The 26,457-nt window shown below is 40.4% G+C and overlaps 1 protein-coding gene and 2 long non-coding RNA genes across 4 annotated transcripts in view; 1 reads left to right on the forward strand and 2 right to left on the reverse strand.

The window, feature by feature from the left end:
* The window catches only part of pde4bb (phosphodiesterase 4B, cAMP-specific b), a 75,576-nt gene that overhangs the window by 32,951 nt on the left and 16,168 nt on the right, over positions 1–26,457 (forward strand). Inside the window, exons 1-5 of one of the 2 annotated variants that reach the window (XM_014995563.2) lie at positions 402–511; positions 1,891–2,085; positions 2,174–2,210; positions 2,728–2,798; positions 7,153–7,202. In XM_014995563.2, the coding sequence (XP_014851049.2) occupies positions 426–511; positions 1,891–2,085; positions 2,174–2,210; positions 2,728–2,798; positions 7,153–7,202 (439 nt within the window). In that variant the 5' untranslated portion in view covers positions 402–425. Of the gene's footprint in view, positions 1–401; positions 512–1,890; positions 2,086–2,173; positions 2,211–2,727; positions 2,799–7,152; positions 7,203–26,457 lie in introns of those variants that run through there. The other variant, XM_014995561.2, reaches the window with a different exon arrangement.
* Positions 18,478–18,951, reverse strand: LOC148154827 (uncharacterized). The gene is made up of 2 exons (XR_015765817.1): positions 18,806–18,951; positions 18,478–18,727 (listed from the first exon to the last, which is right to left on the reverse strand). It is a non-coding gene; the product is annotated as an uncharacterized LOC148154827 (long non-coding RNA).
* LOC148154828 (uncharacterized) lies at positions 23,366–23,815 on the reverse strand. The gene is made up of 2 exons (XR_015765818.1): positions 23,688–23,815; positions 23,366–23,609 (listed from the first exon to the last, which is right to left on the reverse strand). It is a non-coding gene; the product is annotated as an uncharacterized LOC148154828 (long non-coding RNA).

Here is a 26,457-nt window from a genome sequence, read left to right on the forward strand (position 1 = left end):
TGCTTATCTTTGCGGGGTAACTTTCTCCACAGGCCATTGGGTGAGCTGCACACTAGTGATTATTTCTAAAATAAATCATATTCTATATATTGAGCCTACTTTAAACCATTATTCCCCTCCAAACCTCCATGGTTTTAAAACCTCAAATGAAAGTCAGTAGAGACAGTGAACAGGCTGACTAATCTGCAGCTGGGTTTTAATACAGAGTAGTAAGGGACAGTCGGTCAGATAAACAGAGCGACTCCCTTTCCACTCCCAGTGTTCCAGCTCAGCTCAGCCTGCGAGCGTCTGCCAAGCCGACGTTATCCTGGTGCGTCGCTCTTTACTGGACAGAAAAGGGAAAAAGGAGTCTGAGTCCGTCAGCAGACACAGAATCGCTGCGTTCTGTCGCTGGATGAAAAGGGAAGAAGTGGAGCTGAAGGAAAATGTGGCGGAGATCCCCCAGGTGCAGAGCTCGGTACTTTGACTTCAGTGAGGAGGTTGTCAGCAGAGCACACCTTGTTGCTCCCAGGTGACCTTTAAACTACCTTCTCTGTACGAAGCCTATTGTTTTTGTTGTTGTTTTTTTTCATCTGACCAATCGGTATGGACGATATTAAATTTACTGTTTCCTGTAAATGTTTAGGTAGTACATGGCAAGATTACAAAAATGGGATCTATGCTATTATGTGTTGCTAAGTGAAGACAGTAAATGTTTCATCTCTTGAAATCTCAGACTTTCGTAATATATGCAGTTAATCCCAGATTTACCAAAATTTGAAAATATGGCGTTTTCCTGCTTGTCTCAGATTAAGAGATTAGATTTGTGTGGGATAAGCATGGTGGCAATGTTGCTGAAAGCGAGGGGATTTAATGATGCACAGGACAACATGGATACGCTGTTGGTCTTGCATGCGTTTAATCAGATTTTGCACATTTCTCATTAATCCGTGCTTCGCTGGCAGAGGTGTGGAACTTTTCATCCCAATGGCGGAGCTAACCCCAGATGTAGCGCTTATTACAGCGGTGCCTGTAAATTCAAGGTAAATGTTGACGTATTGATGCACATGGACGGTTTTTGTCAAATTGTTTTGACAGAAAATACATACTAAACTTCCAGAGTTTCTTCTGTTACATTTTTTTCATGGTTTGTTGCATCTGTTGGCTCCTCTTAGTGCTGAGGCTCTGACCTTTCAGTTTAAACTTCTGCCCTCACCATCTGGTTACATAATATCTGGTCCTCTCCTCCTGCCTCAACTCTCTGGTGATGAATAGATTATCTGTCTATGCTTCTGCAGTGGCTCACTGGGTCATTCAGCTGTTATGAAAAGGCAACTGCAGAGTTATTTTACTGCAGTTTATACCTACAAGCATTTTGATTGTGACTTTTTAGGCTCCAGACATGAAGATGTGAATATTCTTGCCTGTTTTTTTGCGGGGGGGGGGGGGGGGGGAATCCGGAACAGCTCAGAGACTTTCAGATTGAATAGAGTGTTGGTGAACAGAAATGTTCAATCCTTGCCACAGATTCACAAAAGGATTGAGATCTGGACCTGGCTAACACATACATTTGCTTTGTTCAAAAATTCTCCTGTAACTCTGGCTGTATGTTGATGGTTGGAAGGTGAACCTACACCCAATATCAAAACTGTAGCAGGCAGTATTTAACAGGTTTTCTTCCAGGAAACCTGGACCAGCTAGGCTTTGGCTAGGCTAACTGATCAAAGGTTAGCTGGTGTAAGCCAACCTTTGATCAGCTAACCTTAGTCAAAGGCAGGTCAAAAGCAAGCTGTGAACAAAGCCAGTTCAAGTTGGATTTTTTTTTGTTTGTCTTTTTTAGAAGGATTTGCATTCAAAATCATTGTTCAAAATCATTTCTTTTTTGTTTGTTTTTTTTGTTTCTTCTTTCAGCTTCGAGGTTGAAAATGGCCCGTCGCTGTGCTGCAGTCCATCAGACCCGCAGGCTTCTCCAGGCTCCGGATTGGTCCTGCACCCCAACCTAGCAACTCACGGCCAGCGCAGAGAGTCCTTCCTGTACCGCTCTGACAGCGACTACGAGCTGTCACCAAAGTCCTTGTCGCGAAATTCATCCATTGTGGGAGAACTGTGCGTTGTGGACATATATGGCAGCAGATTCTCTAAACAACCGTTACTTGTTTAAGATATAACCTCAAGTTGTCATATTTCTTCTCAGGCACAGCGAGGACCTGATTGTAACTCCATTTGCCCAGGTAACGGCTGATCCGTCAGGAAATCTAGGGCAAAAAAAACCAAACATTAATAACAACTCAGTGACATATTTAATACAAACTTGTCTGAAGCTGTTTAGATGCAAGGCCTTATTGTTGCAGAGGGCATCCTAACTTTCTTAAGATTAACTTTTCTGCCCCCTGGTGGATCTGAATTAGCATAACAAGGCAGATGGACAAACAAAATCTTTTCTTTCTTCACCCTGTGCAACTCACATCAAATATTCAGTCTAAATTTCTTAAAGTTAAAATTATTTTATGTGTGTGGGGGTCTGCATGTATTCCATAAGATTGTATTAAATGACAATGTTAATACATTTACATTTTTTAAAATAAGACCAGACAAACTTTCTTGACTATTCTAAACTCTGCTTGAATTCCTTACATTCTTACTATGTAATTTGCCTTTCCGGAATAAATTAAGTTTGTTTATTTGCTTGTTTTTATAGATTTGGTGGTGTCTACCTCTTTGTATTAATTTTTGTTTTCATGTTTTTAGGTTCTGGCAAGCCTACGAACTGTTAGGAACAATTTCACCACCTTGACAAATATACAATGTGTGTCTAATAAGTAAGTATATTTATTTTGTTGTTGGTTTTATGTTCTAAAATGGCTCACTGCAAAAACAAAATATCTTACAAATTATTTTTGGTCTAGTTTCTAGTGCAAGTATCTTAGTGCACTTGAAATAAGACAAAACTAATTTGCAAGTAACCTTTCAGCAAAATACAGGAGCTTGTTTCAAGTCACTAATGCCTTAATAGTGATGGAAAAGTACTAGTTATAATTTGCCAATGGAACAAGATATTATTCCTATGTGATGAGGAGAAATGTTTTGTTCCACTGACAGATTATTTCACTTATAACTCATACTTTTTCATCAATACTAAGGAATTATTGACTTAAAACAAGCTCAAATTATTTACTGAAAAGTTACCTGCAAGTTATTTTGACTTCAAGTACTCTAGAAATTAGACCAAAAATCCTTGGTAAATACTTGGTCTGTTTGGATGTAATTGAAAGCTATTTAAAATACTTATTTTTCTATTTTGTGTAGAAAATGAGCTGAAAAATGTAGCTCTTAAAAATGCTTCATGTTTACCTGAAAGAACTCGGCATGCCAATTTGTTTCCCCAGGGGGCGCCAAAGCACCATAAACATTAATACTGAAGTTAGGTTACAAATTGATTTGTTAAATCCTGCATATTTTCAGTGATGTGCAGAAATAAAATCCCTACAAACCACAGGGAGCTTTTATTTCTTTTTTTTTGTGACGGAGGTGTTTGCCCCATTTTATGTCTTGATGGCTCGATCTGGTCCGTCATTTGTCTATGAGCAGTTGCATCATCTTGACCAGAGGTGCACAGTGTGTCAATGCAACCTCAGGGAGAAGGGTCACTGTAGGCCTATGACGGGTTCGGAGAATCCAGAGAGCAGCTGTTTAGCCTTTTCTGCTTTGACGACAAACATGGTCACTGAAAAGCAAGACGGCACGAAGAGGGAGAGAGAGAGCAACACTTTCTTTTACATGATTTGTTACACAGCAAGTTTTACATACGTTCTACATGTTTGTTGAACATCAAGTAGGCAAATGTTTTTTTCGATATGATCGGACAAAACTGCAGTCATGAAAAGGTAAAACAGGAACAGGCACACAACTGTCCTTCACAAATATGAAAATATCTAAATGTATATGAAAATATTGAGGGATTAAGCAGATTGCAGGTCAAGATCACAAATCTTTGTTTTAAAAAAAGTTATTTTCGGATGTCTTCCAGTGTAACCTGGACCGAACAAGCAGCACCATGTTCTCTCTTCTGTGTAAACATAATGCAGCCCGTCTTCCCTGCTACATCATTTAGAAAATTAGGGTGGATGACTACAACCGCCTGGGTGATTGATGACTATAGATGCAATTTATTCAAAGTGGTCTTGATTGTAGAAAACATTGTCCATGACCCTTTTGTGTGTTTTCACAAATAGAATAAACCTCAAATTGAATTTTTAAAGATCCTCTTTTCAGCACTATCCAGGTCAGGTTTGAGCAGGCCAGATATTTTTATCTAGAAATGATCAACCCAGTTGAGATTCGCCAGAAAATAGTGAATGGTGACGCTTACAAGCTGTTGTCAACTGAGTGTCAGCCACCTGGACCAGCAGTCTGACTCCGTATCAGGCAACCAGAGAGCCGAAACAAGAGCCTCAAACATAGACAGTCTCACTCTTAAAACACTCATCCTCATGTTCCAGGGTTTTAAACTAGACACAGTCATGCTGACAGCAACAGGTTCACACTCATTGCAGCAACTTGTGACATCTTGCTAAGCCTCAAGCCCCAACGTTTAGCACCCCTGGAGCAACGCAGGCACAGCAACTGCTGTTGGTTGTTTCACCTTTGCAGAAATGGCAACCATGTCATGTAGATACACTCCAATGACTCTGCAGTCATGGAGAGTGTCACTGGTGGACGCATAGAACTTATTTGTGCAAAGAGGTGGAAGATATGAACACTTTAAGTTTCTGATTGTTTATCTTGGCAGAATTTTGGACTTAAATTGAGACACACTGACATCCAACTAGTGCTTATCAGTGTGTTTTATTCTGACAGTCTAGTGTTGGCATCAATATACACAAATAATCAAAGGTGGGTAGAGTATCCAAAAGTTGTACTCAAGTAGAAGCAGCAAAGTTTTACTCAAGTAAAAGTAAAATATAAACATCCAAGAAATTACTCAAGAAAAAAAAAAGTATATTATAATAAAAACCATTTAAGTACCAAGTAACTGATTACCAGTAGGTCTTCTGATTTAATATTTAAAAATTACATTATCAGGCAGACACAAATGTAACGTTGTGTGCATATATACCAATACATAACATGATTACAAAACCACAGATTTAGGCATAAGAAACACTTTTCTAAATCTTTCTTTTCTTTTTTTTTACCCCCCACGCCCATCCCCCCATCAAAAAACAACCTATAGAAGTAATATAGGCGGTAATGACAGCATACTGCATGTTAGAATAGGGGTAAAGTACTTTTAGTGTCATTTAGCACTAGAATAACAAAACTAGTGCCCTCCCGACCCCACCAAGGGACAGAGTGTTAGAAAATTAATGAATGGATGGATGGATGGATAAACAAGAAGTCTCATTTAACTTACTGCAAACTGTGTTTTAGCATCTCACTCAGTTTTTGTTTTTTCTTCATTCAGTGAAGTTAGTCACAGTGGGAAGATTATCCAGCAAGTTTACTCAAGAGTATCTATTCTTTATATAAATATAAAATATATTACTCAAGCAATATAAATGATTATTAAAAGGAGTAAATGCTATCCATCTCTGCAGATAATGTAACCAAGTTCATTCCTCAGTGATGGGTGCCTGACCCATGTGGTTGATCCTATGAAGTTGGCTAGAATGCCTATACACTGTGATATATTTTCTGTAAATATTAATAACTACAGCTTATATGTAATTAAAACCAAGTCTAAGTTTCTGAGAAAGTTGAAATTCATCACAAGACCAATAAAAAACTTAGAATATGGAAATGTAGGCCTACTGCGGAGGTGTTACGGGAACTCTGGTAGCTTTAATCACATCCTTCAGCTCATCCGCATTGCTGACACTCATGTCCTTCAGCTTCCTCTTGAAAATGCTCCAATAGGTTCTCTATGAAAATAAGGGTAAATATGTGTGAATCCACACATTTCAGAGCTAAAACATATCTTGATAAACATTTTCCATTTAACTTGTAACATCACAGAATCCTTGCCACCTGGTGAAATGGTTGGAGCTGGGGGGAAAAAGGAAATATGATTAAAAAGGCAATATGATTATGGTTATTATGGTTCTAGTGTGGACTGCCTGATGTATTACGAAATGCTAAAGCTCAAAAAAAAAAATCCACTCTTTTGCATTTTTCTTTATTTATACCCAGAACTTCATGTAGTGTCTGGTGGAACATCAGTTCAAAGAGGGAACTCCAGTTTTTTGTTTTATTGTATTGGAAAAAATGGCATTAACATTGATACAAAAATTATATCTTGCTCATTAATCAGCAAAAAAATTACTTTAAAGGGAACATATTTTGTCAAATTCACTTTTTGTATGTTTTTATACTTCCATTTGGGTCTTAACTGCTTCTAAAAACATCCCACTCTCTTTAAGGAAACCCCAAAGTCGGTTTTTGGCAATAAGTTTATATCTTTTGGCATCTGGAAAATGAGCCGTTTCAAAAACCTTCAGAATGTAACGCCACAAATCTGCAAGCACTGCTTCTCACCTAGCAACCCCAGCAAAGTCCAGCCTGTCACCTGGCAACCCAAGTGGAACTCCAGTGCATTTGGTCAGCTGGTTTTACCACTGTATGCAGTATACAATGGCTTCTGGAAAAGACCAGTGTTTTGTTGTTGACTTTCCATCTAGAAACCATTTACTGCATTTTTGCTAGTTGTGCAGGAGGCTCCACTTCTGCTTTTCAAATATGTATGGTTGTATAATTGTGCATCTGTTTGAGTGCAAACGTTGAGTTGGGGGTCGTGGCCAGCAGCAGCTTATTTGTATTGAAAGTGACAACAGCTCATTGTGAAAAGAGTTAAAAATAGGCTGAACTGAGCAGACCAAATGTTCATTCTCTGAGAATGGTTTTGTGCAAAATATATAATGAACATGTTTTGAATAGGTCATAGATGTATTCTAACCTATTCAAGGAAGCATAATATTTTGCCTGTAAACCTATATCTGGGTTAGTTTTCTTCATGTTTTGTTGCATGGGGAGTTTTTGGTGTAACTGAAGTACAACATGCTTTTGCATCGGCCATTTGTATTGAGCCATTCGTGATTACCTGTGAGTTTTAAATAAAAAAAAAAAAAGCCTCTTACTAAATATTTCATAGGATTCTTATCTATTTTCTTGTTACAGAAGGTCTCCTGCTGCAAATCAGCCTTCGGTCACCAAAGTCTGTCTCTCAGGTAAGTGCACTTTCTGTCACAAACAAAATGCTCTCAGTGAATTTGCATACTTGATTATACCTGCAGCAAACTCTTTAATCTGTCACTTCTTGCTTAAAAAAATTTAACAGGCCCAAGAACAAAGTGAAGTAACCTCATTGTGCTCAAAAATATGCTTTCAATGTTATAAACTCTGTTTAAAGAGCTTGGCGTTCCACATTTATGTATTTAAAACCTTTTTTATTAGAAACTCTGAGCGTTTTGTTGGCCTTCTTTTTACACCTCAGGGAGAGAGCCAACTTCCCAGCTTGTGATTTGCCTGGGAAATATCTCTGTCATAAAATGAGGTGTTGTCTAAACACGCATGAATCTAGTCCTACTAGTTCTAACAGCTTCCAAGTTGGGTTCAGCTACTCCTGATTAACTTCACACTGTTAATTTCTGGCTCATCATCCAGTTCAAACAAACCGGAACAAACAACCTCAAAGGATTTTGAAACACAGAAATTGGTGCACGAGTTTGAATTGGTGCAATTTCACTTATCCACCGAGGTTCATTTCATACAACCACAGTAATATCTGGGTATATTGGCAGGGGGAAAAAAAAAACACTCTTTTGTAGGTAAAATTCTGGCCAAATATTTTTTTCTGCTCTTGAGATAATGTGTAGCTTTCTTGAATTACAGTCAAGTAAAGTTAGTAAGTTTATCTGAGGTTGACAATGTTTCCATGGCAAACCTCAACGTTCAAGTTTCACCCATACCTGCTAATTTGAAGAATTTGGAGTTGCGGTCTTTCATGACACCACCACCACCATGCTTCACACTTGGTACTGAGTCCACAGGATTGGAGTAAGTGTTTCTTTTCCTGGTTGCACCTTCTCAGTCTATGGCAGTCTTTCTCGATTCAACATCCGAATGGAAATAATAAATCATTAAAGACACAACATTATTTTTATCTTCCTGCTCATTATTACTGTAAACTTTTAACAAGAAGAATTTAAAGAGTAAAAATGGCATCAAAATCTGCAATCTGGAAAAGAAGTTCTTATGTTACACTAGATGAGTGGTGCACTACACAGATTTATTTGTGTTGTGCATTTTGTGTGAAAAATGTAGTTTAAAAACAGATGTTAAAAACACAGGCGTACATTTAACAAGACAAAACAAGTTAAATACTAGGAAAAAAATCACTGACTAAATTAGAAGGAAAAAAGCTAAAATTGCAAGAATGTTCACTTCAGGCCTATTTCAATGTTTGCAAAAAAAAAAAAAAAACTCTCACCCCTCTTAATTACTACAAGTACACTGTATTCACAATCTGCATGCATCGTACATGCAAATTAATCTCCCGAGTTATTAATGCAAAAGATTATTATTCAATGAAAGCAATACCAAAAATCCTATGCACTGTCAAAAAAGGCAAGCATGCTGATGAGACTGCAGAATAATAATCGGTTTCGAAGTCAAATCGTGTTTATGTGAAATACGGGAAAGAGAAGCGACAAAGACGAGGGAGGGAGGCTGGAATAGATTATTGGTTCCTGCTGTACTGGTTCTTCAAGCCCAATTGACGTCAGCAATCGCCTGCACACAGGCGCTCTAAACTCCCTATCTGCACAGATGGGCCGTGCGCGCGGCGTCCCGCAGCAGGCAAAAAAAAAAAAAACACAAGGCGGCTGCAGAAATCTCTTACTGTCCTTCCTCCACGCTCCTCACAAACCTTGACCTTCCTCAAGTAATCGCTGACGGTCTCCGCAAACCGTCTCATTAGGCTTGCTCGTGACGCATTGTGGAGATAGAAGGGGGGCAAAATAAAATAACCGTCCAAGACGAATGTTTTCTAGACTTATCGCATGGAAAGAAACTGTTCAATCCTCTACTAACGGATTGTGGGGGTTTTCCCCAAAACTGTTTGGCTTGGAAAGATACTGTTTTGTGTCTTTTTGAGTTACCAGTGTGTTCAGTTGAAACTTTCGATACCTTTTTTTTTTTTAAATATATAAGCCTGAAAGAAAGACTAAAACAAAATCCAAATTTGACATAAAGTCACCCCAACTCCAGACTGTTAAAGTTCTGAACCTACAAGTCAGACAGCACAAGAGGCTGATAAATGAAATTATCAAAAGAAGTAGAAACATGACCTTGGCCAGTGGGTGAAAGTGCTTTCATAAACTTCAAACGAGAATCAGGGGTTACAATAAAATAAGCTCAGCACCAAATGCGTCACTGCAGGCTTTTCACCTTGTTAAACATCTTACTCTTGTAATGTGAGGCGGGGAGGATTGGAGGGTGGTGGGGTTTAGTGGATCACGTCGCAGTTCGCCAAACGCCTAACAGGCTCCATCACACGCAGTCTCGTGAACTGGAAGCCAACAAAGGACTCACTCTTCCCTGACTGATTCAGATTAGAGGCTTTGCTCCAAATGATCCCCGATAAATTCTACTTTAGTGGGGAAAACAGAACTTGACGTTGACGTCTCCAAGCATCAGAACTTGAATTATTGAGGAAAAGGTTATGACTTGTATGAACTAAGTGTTGTCACGACTGACCGGCCTCTGGCTCATGGAGTAAAAATTATTGCAGCGAATAAACATTTTAATCAGGTAATCAGAGCCTGAGGAGTTAAACGTTTCAGTCAATACCAGCTGCAGAGCGGTCAGGGAGGCACAGTCTGATCTTTTTTTTCTGATACTTTGTGTACTAGTATGTCATGTTGACCCTTTTTATTGTTTTGTTAATTGAAGTACGCTGCAAAAACAAAGTCTTACCAAATATTATGCGTATAGTTTCTAGTGCAATTATCTTAGTTTTGTCTTATTTCAAGTGTAGTGACTTACAAGTGACTTCTCAGCAAAAGTTAGGACATTGTTTTAGGTCAGTAATTCTTAAATATTGATGAAAAAGAACAAGCTCTACTGGCAATTTTTTTTTTTTTTACTTATAAAAATACATTTTCCAATCATTATAAATGGAAAACGTGCCAGTGGAATTAGTTGATTTTCATCAATATTAAGGAAATACTGACTTAAAACAAGCTCCAATATCCTGATGAAAGTTACTTGTAAGTTAGTCTTGTCTCTAGAAACTAAACCAGAAATACTTGATAAGATTTTATTTTCTCAGCGTCATAAAAGTTGTGAATTTGAAAATTATATTCTCCATTATATGAAAACACATAGACTTAAGTTGTTACAAGAACCTGAACAAATTAATACATTTGAGTGGTCAGTGCATCTTACAGGTGCTGCTCTGTTTTTATATAAACTGTTTTTTTAATCATTCTTCAACGTTGAATAAAATGTTAGAAATTGTGTAGCACTTGGTGCTTTTATTCATTAATATCTTGACAGATACAAAGTTGCTGATTGGTGCAATTTTCTTTTCAACTTCGTTCACATCCTAGCCAGGTTTACCTCATGTATTTCCAGCTCTCACACCATATTTTTAATCCTTGATGACTACTGATGCTGCTTATTTTGAATGTGACTTAGCTAAAAACGTGCAGCGTGACTCGGGCTCTTCATTATGTTACAAAATGTGATAAACTAGACAGAATTCATCCTCCAGTGAGAACCTTTCTAAAGCCTGTGTAACACAGATGTCCATGACCCCTGCATTCTGATGCTCTACCTGAATAGCATGATAACGCTCAGTTTTCTACAGTATTTAATCTGATTCATCCTAAGCGAGAGCGATAAAGTGCATTTTTATCATTAAAACCTTCAGAATTAATTCACAGTTATATAAATGTTGGAGAACACATTGAGATAAAGCGCGTTTTATTTCATTGTTGTGATTAGATTTGTATTGGTTCAAAACCTTACGGAGCAAAAACACAAGCGTGCTTCACCACTTTTTACAACTTGGAGCAATTCCTTCACCTGCTTCATTAGCGAACCTCTGCATGTGGATGCAGTTTTATTACATCACTGAATATATTGGACATAAATAAAAACTAACATTTAAAAGTGTAACATTTTGAAAGCTCATCAGCCACAACGTCATTAGCATCTACAACAACTCTTTGAAGAGAATTGTATGAGTTAGAACAACGTTTATGTTCCCTCTGGGATTAATTATGTCTTTGAATTGACTTGTACTTCAAAATTTTTTCAGTAGATGTCAGATTTTTATCTACACAGAAGACTGCTAGTAGATTTTATGAGGTCTGTAGCAGAAACCTTCCCATTTAAAAAGTATAGTACCAAATGGAACATGTTAAAAGTGTCTGGGCTACCAAAAATACAAAAACATCATAGCAAGTGACCAGATTCTTGTTGATTTTTACTCACTGGTTCAACAGCTTACTCTGCTCATTTAATACGTTTCTATTAAATGAGTGTGTTTTACTACAGACAATAATCTAACAATTCCTTCTAAATAACTGAATGCATGAACCGTTTTCTCATTGTTTGAGACTGGAATCATTTCAACAGGGCAGCTTTATTATTGATGCACTTTGGCTAGCTAGTAGCTGGAAAATTAAGCTGTTTATTGAAAGTGAAGATAAATGTTGCTTGTAAGTTTTTACTGGGGAAAAACCTCAGAACAAAACCCCACAACAAAAACATTGACATTTTTAAAAACAAAACCCCTATTTTTCTAATTTTATGCCGGTTCTGATGTTTGGTTTGGTTTCTTATGTTTTGCCATTGAAATGAGGTTCTAGTGTTGTTAAGCTGTTTCTATTGTAAAAAGTTGGGCAGCTGTTCCCTTTCATGTCCTCATACCGTATAACCAATATCGCCTGAATCCAAGCTTCTAGCTCAATTATATCAAATGGAAAAATGAATGTAGACCCTTTTTAGTTCCAAGATTGTTTTGAATTAAAAACATTCCACAATTTTCCCTTATCCTAAAATCAGAAAAGTGTAGCCTCTGTAAATGACATTCCATAATAGCACTTCTTATCCAAAGCTAATTTGAAAGAGTCAGTTCTTGCTTCCTGTCAGTCTGTAACTGGTTATCGGGTATTTTGCAACAATTTGGAGTCTTATTATCTTCAGAGATGCATTTAAGATATTTATCAGACCGTTTTATGTTCAGAGACATTGCAAAAAATCTTAAGGGCTTCATCTCGGATAAAAGCTTTAGTTAGCCCATTAACAATTGACTTAAAACAACTGGGTGTCTGAGTATGGCTTGTTTTGAAGGAAATGACTCGAATGCTTGTCAGAAGACTTCCGAGACAATGCCAGCTGGACAGAAGTGGAAATGTTTGGCTATAAGTGATGAAGCGACATTCTCAAGATTAGTGGGCAGAAAGTCTTTAGAAGTGAATTGAGAAACAAGGGATTACAGATTATTAGTTTTCCTGCTCAAAGTCATGTCATAAAGCGTTGAAGAAATGCTGGTTCTTTTCCAGCAGTTCTAGTGCAGGATGTGGGTCACCACGCTGTGGCCCCACTTCCTTCTGTTTCTACCACTATTGATCCAACGTCAACACCAGATAAAACAATGCTTCCTCACTGAGTTAAATTAGATTTTCATGTTCACTCCATAATCAGTTTCAGTTGACTTTATGAATCATCAATGGACTGAAGGTTTGTAGCACTTTTCTAGTCACATTCACCCAGTCACACTTTCAGATGCACACACATCTATACACCGACATCCGCAACGGGGCAACTTTGAGTTAATCGCCTGGCCCAGGGGATCAGTGACCTGTGATGAGGAAAAGCTGGAATTTAACCTACAACTTTCTGATTGCAAGACAACTCTACCAACTAAACCATACGTCTAAGCCTGGTGGTAGGGACGCTAGGGCAGTCCACCAGCATGTTTTAGAGTTAAAAAATGTTTAAAGTTGACAGAAAGTTAGAAAATATCGCTGTGTAATTATGTGTCATTGGAATACATTATTGACAATACCTGAACACCAACTTTAAAGACTTAAAGAAAAGGCAAATAAATAAATACCAATTTTTTTGCACTTCGGTTCTTTCATCCAAATTAAACAACTGATCTTTTATCCTTGACTTGTCATTTTATTAGCTGAAGTTGTTAGCATGTAGAACAGTAAAGACAGGAAGTGGTTCGGAGATCCGGCGAAGGAAAAAAAAGACATCTGACCTCAAGTTCAATTCAAAAGCTTGAATAATAATTTTTTGTGTGTGTTGGAGTTCTCATAAAATTACTCCTTTATTCTTCAAAAATAACAACTTCATTCACGTTATAATACGATTTTTTCACGTATGACTACGGCTCTATTCTTGTGACATGATTTGATTTTTTTAGCCTGACCTTAATATTTCGTTGTAGAGTTGACTTAAATTCAAAGTTTAAATAATAAACTGTTAAACACGCTTGTCAAACAAGATTGCCGCGTTGGGTGAACAGATGTCACTCCAAACTCTGGAACCCCACGGAGTGCACTGGATTTTTCCAAAAGATAAAATCTTCAGAAACCAAAAATTCAATCTACTGATAAACTAGATTTATCGTGCAGCCATATTGCCAACCGGTGCTTCTAAAACGGGGCTTAAATCTAAACGTGTCACTGCTGTTTGCAGATTTCCTTAGAAATGTCACATGGCTCAAATTTCTGTTGCATTGCACTGATAAATAACGTGGGCAATGTCGAGAAATCCATGAGTATGAGCCGATACCTAAATACAGTCATTTGTGTTGAAATGCATTCCTCGTTTAATTTGATCCTTTTTAAATAGACACAATACAACGGAGGGAGGAGCATTTACCAGAAAACACGTACGTATGCAGTGACGCAATTACTTGGCATCCACACAGATTTCTGCTTAAGGAAAGAAATACCCAACCGGTTCCTAATTGTTTTTATTGTTTCTTTTCTTTTATTGTTGTTGTTCTTTTTGTTTCATAACACCAACTCTCCCTTTAACCTTATTTTAGCAATGAAACCAATCTGGTGGAAAATCTCTCATGCTGCCCTGATGCATTAAATAATGAAATAAAATTTATTTTCCTTACGTACTTTTGATAAGTAAGTCAAACTGATTAAGGATATTATTATTATTTTTTTTTTTTTTTTACTTTTTTCACTTAAGGATAAAAGGGATAGATCTGAAGGAAATGACAGTGACTGAAATGAAGAGGTAAACATTCTTAATAAAGGTCGATACTTGACTTTGTGCGTAAACTGTCCGGGGCGTGGGGCCGCACACAATGGTGATTACTCATTAATCTTTTGTGTCTTTTTGTAAACATGCTCTGAAGCAAGTTATGAATGACTTATCTGAAACTGCAGAATGTAAAAACACAATAGTTTGAGTTGTAGTGTTTTGTTTTTTCTTTAAGATGCATGTGGAATATTTAGAGTGAAATATACTTTAAGGACATACAACAGTTGGTTTTAGAGGCATGACAAATTATAAGTGCTCTTTTAAGTAGGAATGATCTTATCCTTCTACAAAGTAGGTTTGTGTGGCGATTCATTTAACAATTGTTGAACGCTTGAGAATTTTGCATCAGAATTTCCCATAATTAAAGAGAGAAACAGAGTTCTGAGTAGTTGAATAATTTCTTGAGATCCTCAAAGGTTCTAAAAGTTGGGGAGCAAACATCCCCCATTTTTAGACCTCAAGAAATTTTTAAACAAACAAAAAGAAAAATAATATTGTGTAGGGTTAGCGTGATTCAGTTCACCCTATATTCCACTGTCCAATACAGGGATAAAAGTTGATTTAAAGCTCTGGACAGGTAAAGATGAAATGAATGCAATCCAAATCAGTGTTTTAGGTGCTATAATAATTCTGCATAGTTTTCATTTACCATAATAAGATCCAGTAGAAAACTGCCAGGGACTGAATGTTTTTTGATTCGTTGTGAAAACATTTGTAGGTATTATCTGTTACTGTGATTCACTGAGATATCTGCGGCTTTGGTTCTTTAATTTCACTTGATGCTTTTTAAGATCCATCAACCTACTTCATGTTGTCACAAAGGTGCTGTTCAAATCGTTTTTGAATTTACATGTGAGGCTTTAGTCGGGTCTCAGTGCAGGTGGTGAAATTGAAAACAGATTTTTCAAAATCACAATTGCTTTTTAACTCAGGGAATGGTTGCTTAGGATGGCACACGACCAACACGAAGTAGGCCTCATCACAGTGCAACAGATGCTTCTCTGCGTCAGTGTTTAAATAAATATGAACAATTTCTTAATTCTGGGAAGAAAAATAGCTTCATTCTGCTATTTGATCCTTTTTATTTATTTATTTTTTCAAATGAAAGTTCAAATATAGAAACACGATACACAATCTATTGTTTTTAAAGAGTTCCTGTAAACGGGTTTTCATAGACAACATATGAATGGGTTGTTTCACATACAGACAGCTGAGCAGACGCTTTGCTGCGCGCCTGACGGTCAGAACCGAGCTGATCCGTCACATTCAGTCTGGCCAGTGGTCTCCACTAATGCCTGCAGCAGCCACTCTGTTCCGCAGCGGGAATCCATTTCACATTTTCCGGAGCCTCAGCCAAAGGAAAGGATCTGGCGGGCCGAGAGCAAGCAGCCTGCTTAAGTATTTGAATTATGCCATTGACGTCAGCACAGTCATAAACTTCAGCTCGACCCATCCCTCAAACTTCCCCGTGCCAAAACGGCTCCATGGAGCATTGTGAAGGAGCCGTCAGACAGGTCCTCATGGGGTGCATTTGTGTGTGTGTGTGTGTGTGTGTGTGTGTGTGCGTGTGTGTGTGTGTGTGTGTGTGCGTGCGCGTGCGTGCGTGCATGTGTGTGTGTTGAAAGCTTTTTGTTTTGATAGCTGAAGAGATAATATCAGAGTTGTAAACTATGCAGAAACTTAATCAGTGACAGCTGTTTGTGAGGAAATGATTGACGGAGGGTTTCAGGGTTGAATCGACTTTTTTCTTTTAATGTCCATCAGGTCCTTAAGAAACTGAAACAATTAAAAGTGACAGCAAGCTTATTTCAATCTGTTCCAAACTTATTTTTTCTCACAATTATTAGTTTCAACATTTAGGGATTAAAGAATACTAAATAACATTAGTGCATTTAGCTAAATTAAACTGAAATACAACTGTTGTCTCTCATTTTTCCTCTACACTTTTGTCTGTGCATTTAGAAATATACATTTTAAATTTTGAGATGTTCCAAACCAACAGAAGATATTTGAATATAGAGCAAGACACTTACTCGTTTTCTTAAACCGACACACAAAGAAAATGATTGACACACGCTTTGTTGAGAGCAAGCAGCATTGCTGTAGGCAAGTTTGCAATCTCTTCCAAGATCTTTAAAATTGCACGTTTACCCATCACGTGGACTCCAAGCTGACTTTTCACCCATAGAACAGGTTAAAGTCTCACTGCGAATAATTTTTTGTTCTGTGTTTCATTTTAAATATAATTGCAAAACCTATTTTTCCCCTCTGACTTATGTGGATGTACTGACGTAGATGTGGGGTGATGCAACTGTAAATCATTGTAAACCAGTGAATCATTAAACCACCCCAACGCCTCCCTTTAACAGACTAACACACACACAGACACACACTCCTCCATATCCAGCTCTGCAAAGTCATAACAGTGTAAAAGCGTTGCATGTATTGTCGTCAAGGGCTTCGCGTTATCCTTAGAGATGTGATGGAGAATGGGACTGTTTGCATACGTGCTGATAGCTTAGCAGTATTTAGATTTAATCAGAGGACAGTGACTCAAGGCTGCAGGTCCTACATGTTCACAATAAGTGATTACTAGCAGCCCGATCCTCCTGTGCAAGTTTCTAGAAATGCAATTTAAAAAACAAAACAAACAAACAAAAAAAAAAAGAGGAAGTTTTTTCAGTCCTCATAGTTTCAGCCTTGTGTTGAAAACTGACCATGTTTTGCCTTAGCTTACTTTTGAATAAAAACAACTCAGTCCGTATTAGTCTGGTGTAAGTCACTGAGTCATTACTAATTAGCAACCTCGGGTTTACGTCAAACATTTTTTAAAAACTGCTTATGACAACTTCTCGACTGATGTGACTCAGTTCATTAACAAAAGCAAAGGGCAAATTTTAAGCCCTTTAAAATTTGACTAAATATCACTCATGCTTGAAAACCTGGTTCTCATGATATATTTCTGTAGATTACTCTAGTTCGAATTCCAATTAAATAATGCGTCACATTTCATTTTAGTTTTTATTTCATTTACTCATTATTCAGTATGAATAGTCCATGTAGCGATTAAAAGAAATTATGAATGAAAAGTGCAAACTTACATCTGCAGACATAATTCTAATACACAAACAATGAAAAAATAGACAACAAAACGTCAGCTTATTTAACGGCATTTCGCTTCAACATAATTTTCACATTTCTTTTTACATGCAGAAAGAGACTTGCATTGTTTTATCTCATTGTCAAGATACATTAGCAACAAAACGGGGATGGAAGTGATTAAGCACCTATTAATTATGGAGCAAAAAAGTACAAAAAAAAAACTACTCAATGGGGAAATAATTGATAAAATAAAGTGAAATTTTAAACAGATTTTCAAAATCAATAATATAATTGTTGAAAATAGTCTCCAGTAGGAAGGAAATGCCTTTTCTTTTTTTTTCTTTTTGCTTCAACTTAAATGGTTGTAAGGGCTGGTTCCATAAACATATGAACCTGTCTCTGATGCGCCTGCAGAGAAAATTAAAATCTGAGATCTGAGAGCTTTGTAGCACACTGACAAATTTAGTTCACTTATACGTAAGTATGCCTGTTTAGATTCCTAAATACAGTCGCCATTATCTTAAAATAAATTCAGAATTAGAGAGGGAGCCAGAGTACATAAACTAGGTCAGGAGTGTCGTGTTCATGTTTTTGGTACCAATAAGCTTTGTTAAATAAGACATCTTGAAAATGGCTATACATCTTTATTGCTCTTTTCATATGAAGGTACATTTTGGGTAACTCCAAAAAGTGTTTTAAATGAATGACTGTGGCATAAAATCATGGCAACAAAATAATCTGTTCTCTATTAAAGGACTTTACCATAATCTCACATTAGTAAAAATGATTTCCAGATGTTAAAATGATCTAAATTGACTGTCTTCGCTTAGCAAAGCCAAAATGAAGATGCTGCATGTGGAAAACTAATCATGCTCATCGTTTTATTGATCATCAGCAAAGAAAACCACCTGAAAGCTGGACTTTTGGCAGGTTTTTCTGGGGTCGTCTGTTATCGCATGTAGGAAAAAACAGGAGGCATGACATAAGATGTAATTGTTGCAATCCATAAATCTTGAACGGGTTATAGAGCTGAACCTTTTGAAGTTCATCGAAGTTCATGACACGAGTAGGCACCGATGGACGCAGGGACTGAACAGAGAATACAAATCGGTTGTTTATTAAGGAGTACACCAGTTCTTAGTCAGACAGGCCGGGGTCAAAACCAGGGAATCCAAGTCGGGGTCGGGCGGTTCCAGATCTCAGGGTCAGACAGACAGGGGTCAGCGCCGGCGGGTCCAAATCCAGGTCAAAACAGGTACCAGATCTCAGAGTCAGACAGACGGGGGTCAAAGCCAGGAGGTCCAAATCCAGTGGAGAGGGTCAGGATCGGGGACAGGAGAGGCAACTGGGCAAAAGGAAGAGACAGACAGGTTAGTACTGGGCAATTTAGCTCAAGTCTTTACAGCAGGCCTGAAGGTGTTACCGCTGAGGGTTTAACAACAATCTGACGCCGTGCAGGGGGAAGATCCATCCTTATATGGCAGCAGCTGGAGATCAGGGAGATGATGTTCAGGTGTGAGTGGTCACAGCTCAGCCGCAGCTGTGACAGGTCCCCCCCCTTAAGGCGCCCCTCAGGACAGCCGACGGTCCCCTCGCCGACAATTGAAGTCACGGATGAGCTGAGGATCCAGGATGGCAGAACGCGCCACCCAGCTCCGCTCTTCAGGGCCATACCCTTCCCAGTCCACCAGGTACTGCAGTCCCCGCCCCCGGCGGCGCACATCCAGGAGACGGCGAACAGCGTAAACAGGGCCCCCGTCAACAATCCTAGGGGGAGGTGGAGGGGGGTCGGGTGGACAAAGGCGACTAGAGACAACAGGTTTAATCTGGGACACGTGAAATGAGGGGTGGATCTTCATATTTTGAGGAAGGTCAAGGCGAACAGTCACTGGATTGATAATCTTAGTAATTGTGAATGGGCCAATAAAACGAGGAGAGAGTTTCTTACAGTCTGTTTTTAGAGGAATGTTCCTTGTGGACAACCAAACCTCTTGACCAGGTTGGTAACTGGGAGCTGGGGTTCTGTGACGATCAGCCAGTAGACGATTGCGGTCGGCCGTCCGGGAGAGGGCTGCACGAGTCCGTCGCCACAACCGATGACATCGACGAAGGTGATGCTGCACCGATGGTACAGAGAGCTCCTTTTCCTGAGAGGGAAACAAAGGCGGCTGATAGCCCAAGGACACCTCAAAAGGGGACATACCTGTGGCAGTGCTGGTCAGGGAGTTGTGAGAGTATTCTACCCAAGGTAGAAACTGAGACCAAGAGGCAGGATTGTTAATCACTACACAGCGCAGGGCTGCCTCCAACTCCTGGTTGACCCTCTCAGTCTGGCCGTTAGTTTGTGGGTGGAAGCCCGACGAAAGACTCACAGTGGCACCCAACGCTTGACAAAAGGCATGCCAGACCCTGGATGTGAATTGGGGCCCCCGGTCTGTGACAATGTCCAAGGGGATGCCATGTAAACGCACCACATGGTGCACCAGGAGATTAGCGGTTTCCATGGCAGTAGGCAACTTGGGTAGTGCTACAAAATGGGCAGACTTAGAGAACCGGTCGACAATGGTTAAAATAACAGAGTTACCTTCAGATGGGGGAAGCCCTGTAACAAAATCCATCGAGATGTGTGACCAGGGTCGTCCTGGTACAGGCAGAGGGCACAAGTAACCAGCGGGTTGTTTATTGCTGGACTTTCCCCGATTACAGATGGTGCAGGCGGAAACATACTGACGGGTGTCTTGAGCCATGGATGACCACCAGAAATGACTCTGCAATAAGGTGAGAGTTCGATGGACCCCAGGATGGCAGGCAAACTTGGAAGCATGGATCCACTGAAGAACCTTAGGACGAACACTTTCTGGGACAAACAAACGGTTGGGAGGACAGTCCACAGGGGTAGGTTGTTTGGGTTGAGCTTGCCTCACCAACTGTTCGATCTCCCAGGAGAGCGTAGCCACCACACATGAAGCCGGTAAGACACTCTCTGGTTCCTTTTTCAGAGTCTCCGGTTCAAACTGACGAGAGAGTGCGTCGGGTTTGCAGTTCTTGGAGCCAGGTCTGTAAGTTAAGACAAAGTTGAATCTTGAGAAAAACAATGACCACCTAGCATGGCGTGGAGTTAACCTCTTTGCAGACTGAATGTAGGATAGGTTTTTGTGATCAGTCCAGACTATAAATGGTTGAGTGGACCCCTCCAGCCAATGACGCCACTCCTCCAGAGCCAGCTTAACTGCTAGCAGCTCCCGGTCCCCCACACAGTAGTTTAGTTCCGGAGGGCTGAGTCTCCTGGAAAAGAAGGCACAAGGCAGTAGCTTGTGTGCAGGGCCCGAATGCTGGGACAGAACTGCCCCTACCCCAGTGGCTGACGCATCCACTTCTACAACAAACTGTTTCTCAGGATCAGGGTGAATGAGAACTGGTGGGGAGGAAAACAGTTGTTTGAGCTCCTTAAAGGCCACTGCTGCTTCTGGTGGCCATGAGAAGGGCTGCTTAATGGAAGTGAGGCGAGTTAATGGCTGGGCAACAATGCTGTAGTTCTTAATGAACTTACGATAAAAGTTTGCAAAACCCAGGAAACGCTGAAGTTGCTTACGGGTACTGGGTTCTGGCCACTCCACCACTGCCTTAGTCTTGGCAGGATCAGCTCTGATCTGTCCATTCTCAATGACAAACCCCAGGAAGTCAACTGTGGAAAGATGAAAACGGCACTTTTCAGCTTTAACAAACAGTTTGTTCTCCAGCAGCCTCTGGAGAACCTGACGAACATGGCTGACATGCTCCTCCTTGGTCCGTGAGAAAATAAGTATGTCATCCAAATAAACGAATACAAAATGATTTAAGAAATCCCTCAGAACGTCATTAACGAAGGCCTGGAAAACAGCAGGGGCATTGGTTAGGCCAAAAGGCATCACCAAGTATTCGAAGTGGCCGATAGAGGTCTTAAAAGCCGTCTTCCATTCATCTCCCTCCCTTATCCTGACTAGATGATAGGCATTTCGTAAATCCAATTTGGAGAAAATGGTTGCCCCTTGCAGCAGTTCAAAAGCTGTGGACATCAGGGGTAATGGGTATTTATTCCTGATGGTGATTTCATTTAACCCCCGATAGTCAATGCATGGGCGTAATGTACCATCCTTTTTTCCTACAAAGAAGAAACTGGCACTTAGTGGGGATGACGAGCGGCGGATGATACCAGCTGCTACAGAGTCATTGATGTAGGCCTCCATGGCCTCATGTTCCTGCTTGGACAGGCTGAACAAGCGACTGTTAGGCAGCGGAGCATCAGGCAGGAGCTCTATCGCACAGTCGTACGGTCGATGAGGGGGGAGTGAGAGGGCTCGGGACTTACTGAAAACGGCAGCTAGGTTGTGGTACTCAGGAGGAACCAATGACAGATCAGGGGGGTCCGGGCTGTCACAAAGACTCCCGCAGTTAGGCTGGGCAGCACGAAGACAGTTATTAGAACAGGACAGACTCCAGCTAACTATCCTTCCTGTGACCCAATCAATATGGGGATTATGAAGTCTCAACCATGGATGACCCAACACCATGGAAAAACTGGAGGATGGGATAACCTTAAATTGGAGAACCTCCCTGTGGTTACCTGATGTGATCAGCAGAGGGGGTGTCTGACATGTGACTGAAAACAAGAGAGCACCATTAAGACCATTAGCAGATAACGGTGAGCTGAGGGGTTCACTGGGAATGTTCAGTTCTTTAATCAAGCCTTCATCAATAAAGTTATCCTCAGCCCCAGAATCAATCAAGGCAGTTAATGAGTGGGAAGTAGACTGGTGACAAAGCTTAACATCAATTAGTAGGCGACTAGTAGAGAGTTGGGGACTTCCCGTGCTGCTCACTAGAGTCCCCACCTCTAATGAGCTTTGTCTTTTGGCCGAACAGGGCAGTTGGAGATTCTGTGCCCAGGCTTACCGCAATAGAGGCAGTCACCAGTTTGGAGACGCCTCTGTCTTTCTGTGGCAGTCAGGTGTGTTCTACCTATTTGCATGGGTTCGTCATCAGGGGGCGCTGGAGCCTGTGACTGGACCGGCGGAAAAACAGGGGTGGCGCTGCTGCGCTCCACAGCAGGCGGAAACAGCCGAGGAAGCGCTGAGGCAGGCTGGCCGGGCCGCTCCCGGCGTCGCTCACGAAGCCTGTTGTCAAGACGGATAGACATTGTGATTAGTGAGTTCAAGTCCTTGGCATCATCACTGACGGACAGGCCGTCCTTTAAGGTTTCATTTAAGGCGTGATAATACACTCCTTTGAGCGCTTCGTCGTTCCATTTTGTGTCAGCAGCCAGTGTGCGAAACTCCACTGAGAACTCGGCTGCACTACGGGAGCCTTGGCGAAGTTTCAGCAGGCGTTTGGAGGCATCCCCAACATGATCCGGGTGATCAAACACAGTGCTTAATTCTTCAGAGAACCGTTTAAAGGTAAGGGAGGTTAACGGTGTAGTTGTGTCAAACGCCAGCGCCCAGGCTAAAGCCTGGTCCCTCAGCAATCCCATGACATAATATATCTTGGATAAATCGGAGGCAAAAGCCCTAGGTTGCTGATTAAATACCATCCGACATTGTAACAGGAAACCCCGGCATTTAGACAGTTCACCTGAGAATGGAGGAGGATCAGGAACATACGGACCTCGAGAATTTACCGGAGCGGGGAGAGCCGGAGGTTCGGCCGGTGAGACGGGTGGAGGAGCAGCAGCAGCCGTTGAGGCGTCTGACGGTCCTTGACTGGGGGAAAGCATTGAGGTTAGTTTGTCTACCTGTGCGGACAACTGGGCGATTTCCTGATGGAGAGTTTGGCTGGCCGCTTCTAGTCCAGTGAGCCGATGAACGCTTTGCCCTAACACCACTCCTTGTCGGCTTAAGACGTCCCTCAAGGCTGCAGCGGGGTCCTGTTCAGTCGGGTCCATGTTGTATGGTCAGATTGTTCTGACACGAGTAGGCACCGATGGACGCAGGGACTGAACAGAGAATACAAATCGGTTGTTTATTAAGGAGTACACCAGTTCTTAGTCAGACAGGCCGGGGTCAAAACCAGGGAATCCAAGTCGGGGTCGGGCGGTTCCAGATCTCAGGGTCAGACAGACAGGGGTCAGCGCCGGCGGGTCCAAATCCAGGTCAAAACAGGTACCAGATCTCAGAGTCAGACAGACGGGGGTCAAAGCCAGGAGGTCCAAATCCAGTGGAGAGGGTCAGGATCGGGGACAGGAGAGGCAACTGGGCAAAAGGAAGAGACAGACAGGTTAGTACTGGGCAATTTAGCTCAAGTCTTTACAGCAGGCCTGAAGGTGTTACCGCTGAGGGTTTAACAACAATCTGACGCCGTGCAGGGGGAAGATCCATCCTTATATGGCAGCAGCTGGAGATCAGGGAGATGATGTTCAGGTGTGAGTGGTCACAGCTCAGCCGCAGCTGTGACAGTTCAGGGAAAAACAACATTTACAAGTGGAAAGATTTAAGACAGTTGTCTACGTTTCCTGGTGTTGCTGAAGAGAATTACATAAGACAATTATAACCTTACAAGCAACACCTTAAATGATGAAATTCTTTAGAGCAGAAAAAGAACAACTGGCTTTTTATGGAAGAGGTATGTTATTCTGAGCGTTATATGGCAAAGTTGTATCTGGAACAAAGTTGTATCCGGTTGTTGATCATGTCACTTGTGCGACACAAAAAAGGTTTCTATTGCATTTTTACAAAGTCATCCTAGCAAAAAATGTTTCCATCGCATTTCGGGAGATTTTTTGTTAGTTTTTTTTCTAAATTGACATATTTCTGTTAAGGTTCTGAATTTAATATGGTAAATGTAAATGCAGCTAATGATTAATTCCTCTCTATACCAAAGCATTGTACAATCACATGTGTCTGTCCTACAGCTGAAGCTTGGTCCAAACTACCTCATGACAATTAAGCAAATTTAGAGTGCGCCACTGTGTAGCCTAAATATTGTGAAATCTACTTTTGTACAATTGTAGTTAATTATATTCTGACATGTAAAAAGTCTGAATAAAGAGGGTGTACTTTCATTTAGACATAAGGAAATATACTTTTTGTGATGTTTTAATACTTATACTGCAGGGAAAACTCTACTCTAGATGTTAGAATAGCATTATTGATGAAAAGAAGCTGTAGATAGTTTGAGGTTTGAGACTTGGCGAGGGTGAAAAGGATGTAAGGGGAAGGTGTCTTGGTGGGACCGAAGGCCTGGACCCAGCCCTGGTCGTTAGTGCAGTTGATGACTCTTACAGAAGCTGTTTTGTGGTCCTCGAAGGGAGTGAAGGAGAGCGCCGATGCAGACAGGGTCTGTCTGCACACTGAGGTCTGTTGTCCTCTTTGCAGGTTTCAGCATGTGGCTAAAACATTACTGCCTCCCAAAAAAATCGACTTCCACCGAAAAAGGAAAGGAAAAAAAAACAGGCTGGAAAAGTACCTGTCTGGGAGCAGGTTTGTCAAACTGATCGTGCGTCACTCCATCGTTGACTGGTGATTCTGTGAAATGTCAGCCCATTTATCTTTGCATTTATGATCAGCAGAAGGCGATGATTGGTTCAGCACTCCATCAACTCAGTGTGTGTGTGTGTGTGTGTGTGTGTGTGTGTGTGTGTGCGGGTGTGTGCGTGTGTGTGTGTGTGTGTTGCTTGGTTTTTCTTTTGAAATTCAGCTCAGACATATAATTATTACACAACTCCAGTTAGAGAGCGATAGCCTCAGGTGTTCTTTAGACAGAAGGAAACAACTGCTGAATATCCCCCGCTTTTTCTTTGAGTCATCTCCTCCAACGCTCCAACACTGGTCAAATTTTCTGTTGATTCTAAATCATACAACAGTTTAGTTTTTTGTTTTGTTTTTTTACTTTTTGAGTGCTTGCATTCAAATAAATAGATGGCATCCTCCGACAGGGTTTTGTTACAAGACACATCTCAAGCACCTGTATATTGTTACACCCTACCTCTGAGTTAAGTCATCTTATTTCCTTTTTAATTTTTGAGGAAACCAGAGCACATGGAGTACACCCATGTATAAACTCACAGAAGATCCAAATGCCACAGAGAATCCAGAGCCTTTTTCTCCAGAGGGACAGTGTTAACAACTGGGCTACCCTGCAGCCAAGACTGAATGACTGCAACCTTTGCAACAAATATGATCAAATTATTAAAATGTAAAGACAACCAACTAGACTTTTGCTAAAATGGAATATGCACAATAAAACACTGTCAAATAACTAAACATACTGGCCATTATGCAAAAACACACATTGAATAAATTCTTAATCAAACAATATATTTGACATGTAGCAAACAGTTATATGTCAGTATTAAACCAGCATAAAATTGTACAAATTTTCGGTTACTGCTTGAGTATTTTTATTCCACTGCCAGATGTCGATGGCAGTGGCTGTTTGATGCTACTGTGCTCCAACCAATGAGATGTTAGATTAAATTTGTAGTTTTGATTCATGTTCGACTTAAAATATCTGAAATACTGCCTATCTGATGACATGACCATTTTCTCCTTCTCCATGACGTTCTTCTTATTTTTAAGCAGTTATGAGGCACAGTGGCAAAACATGAAGCTTCTACTGCCCATGTTGCTTAAAAGGTTTCTGCAAAATAACAAAGAAGTGACACAGTAAGTTGATACCACCAACCTTTGTTTGCTGGGCCATGATGGATCAAGAGTCTTTTCAGTTCAGGATCGGAGTTAAGTGAAATTGTAGTGAAATTGGACGTATTTTCTATTCACATTGATCACATATGTATTGCAGTAAATCTTATTATTGCTTTATCAATCAGCATTAAATTTGGTTCTAGCAAAGTTGGGTGTCTCCATTGGCAGTGTGTTCCTCACTATGTTGGTGTGAATATTGACAGAAACGTGGATGGGCCATGAGACTGAGAACAAAATAACATGATTTTTGTCATGCAACTGCGGCAATGAGAACCGACTTCATCACATCAACCCAACCACACAGGATTCTTTGGCCTACCAAAAAGTGGGTTGAAAAGAATAACCAGTAACCTAGATTACTGAAAAATTGGTATTCTCTTTGTTTCCTTCTATACTT

This window comes from Poecilia mexicana, unplaced genomic scaffold (genome assembly GCF_051168715.1).
Source record: "Poecilia mexicana isolate PSO_F unplaced genomic scaffold, ASM5116871v1 scaffold_17, whole genome shotgun sequence".
NCBI lineage: Eukaryota > Metazoa > Chordata > Actinopteri > Cyprinodontiformes > Poeciliidae > Poecilia > Poecilia mexicana.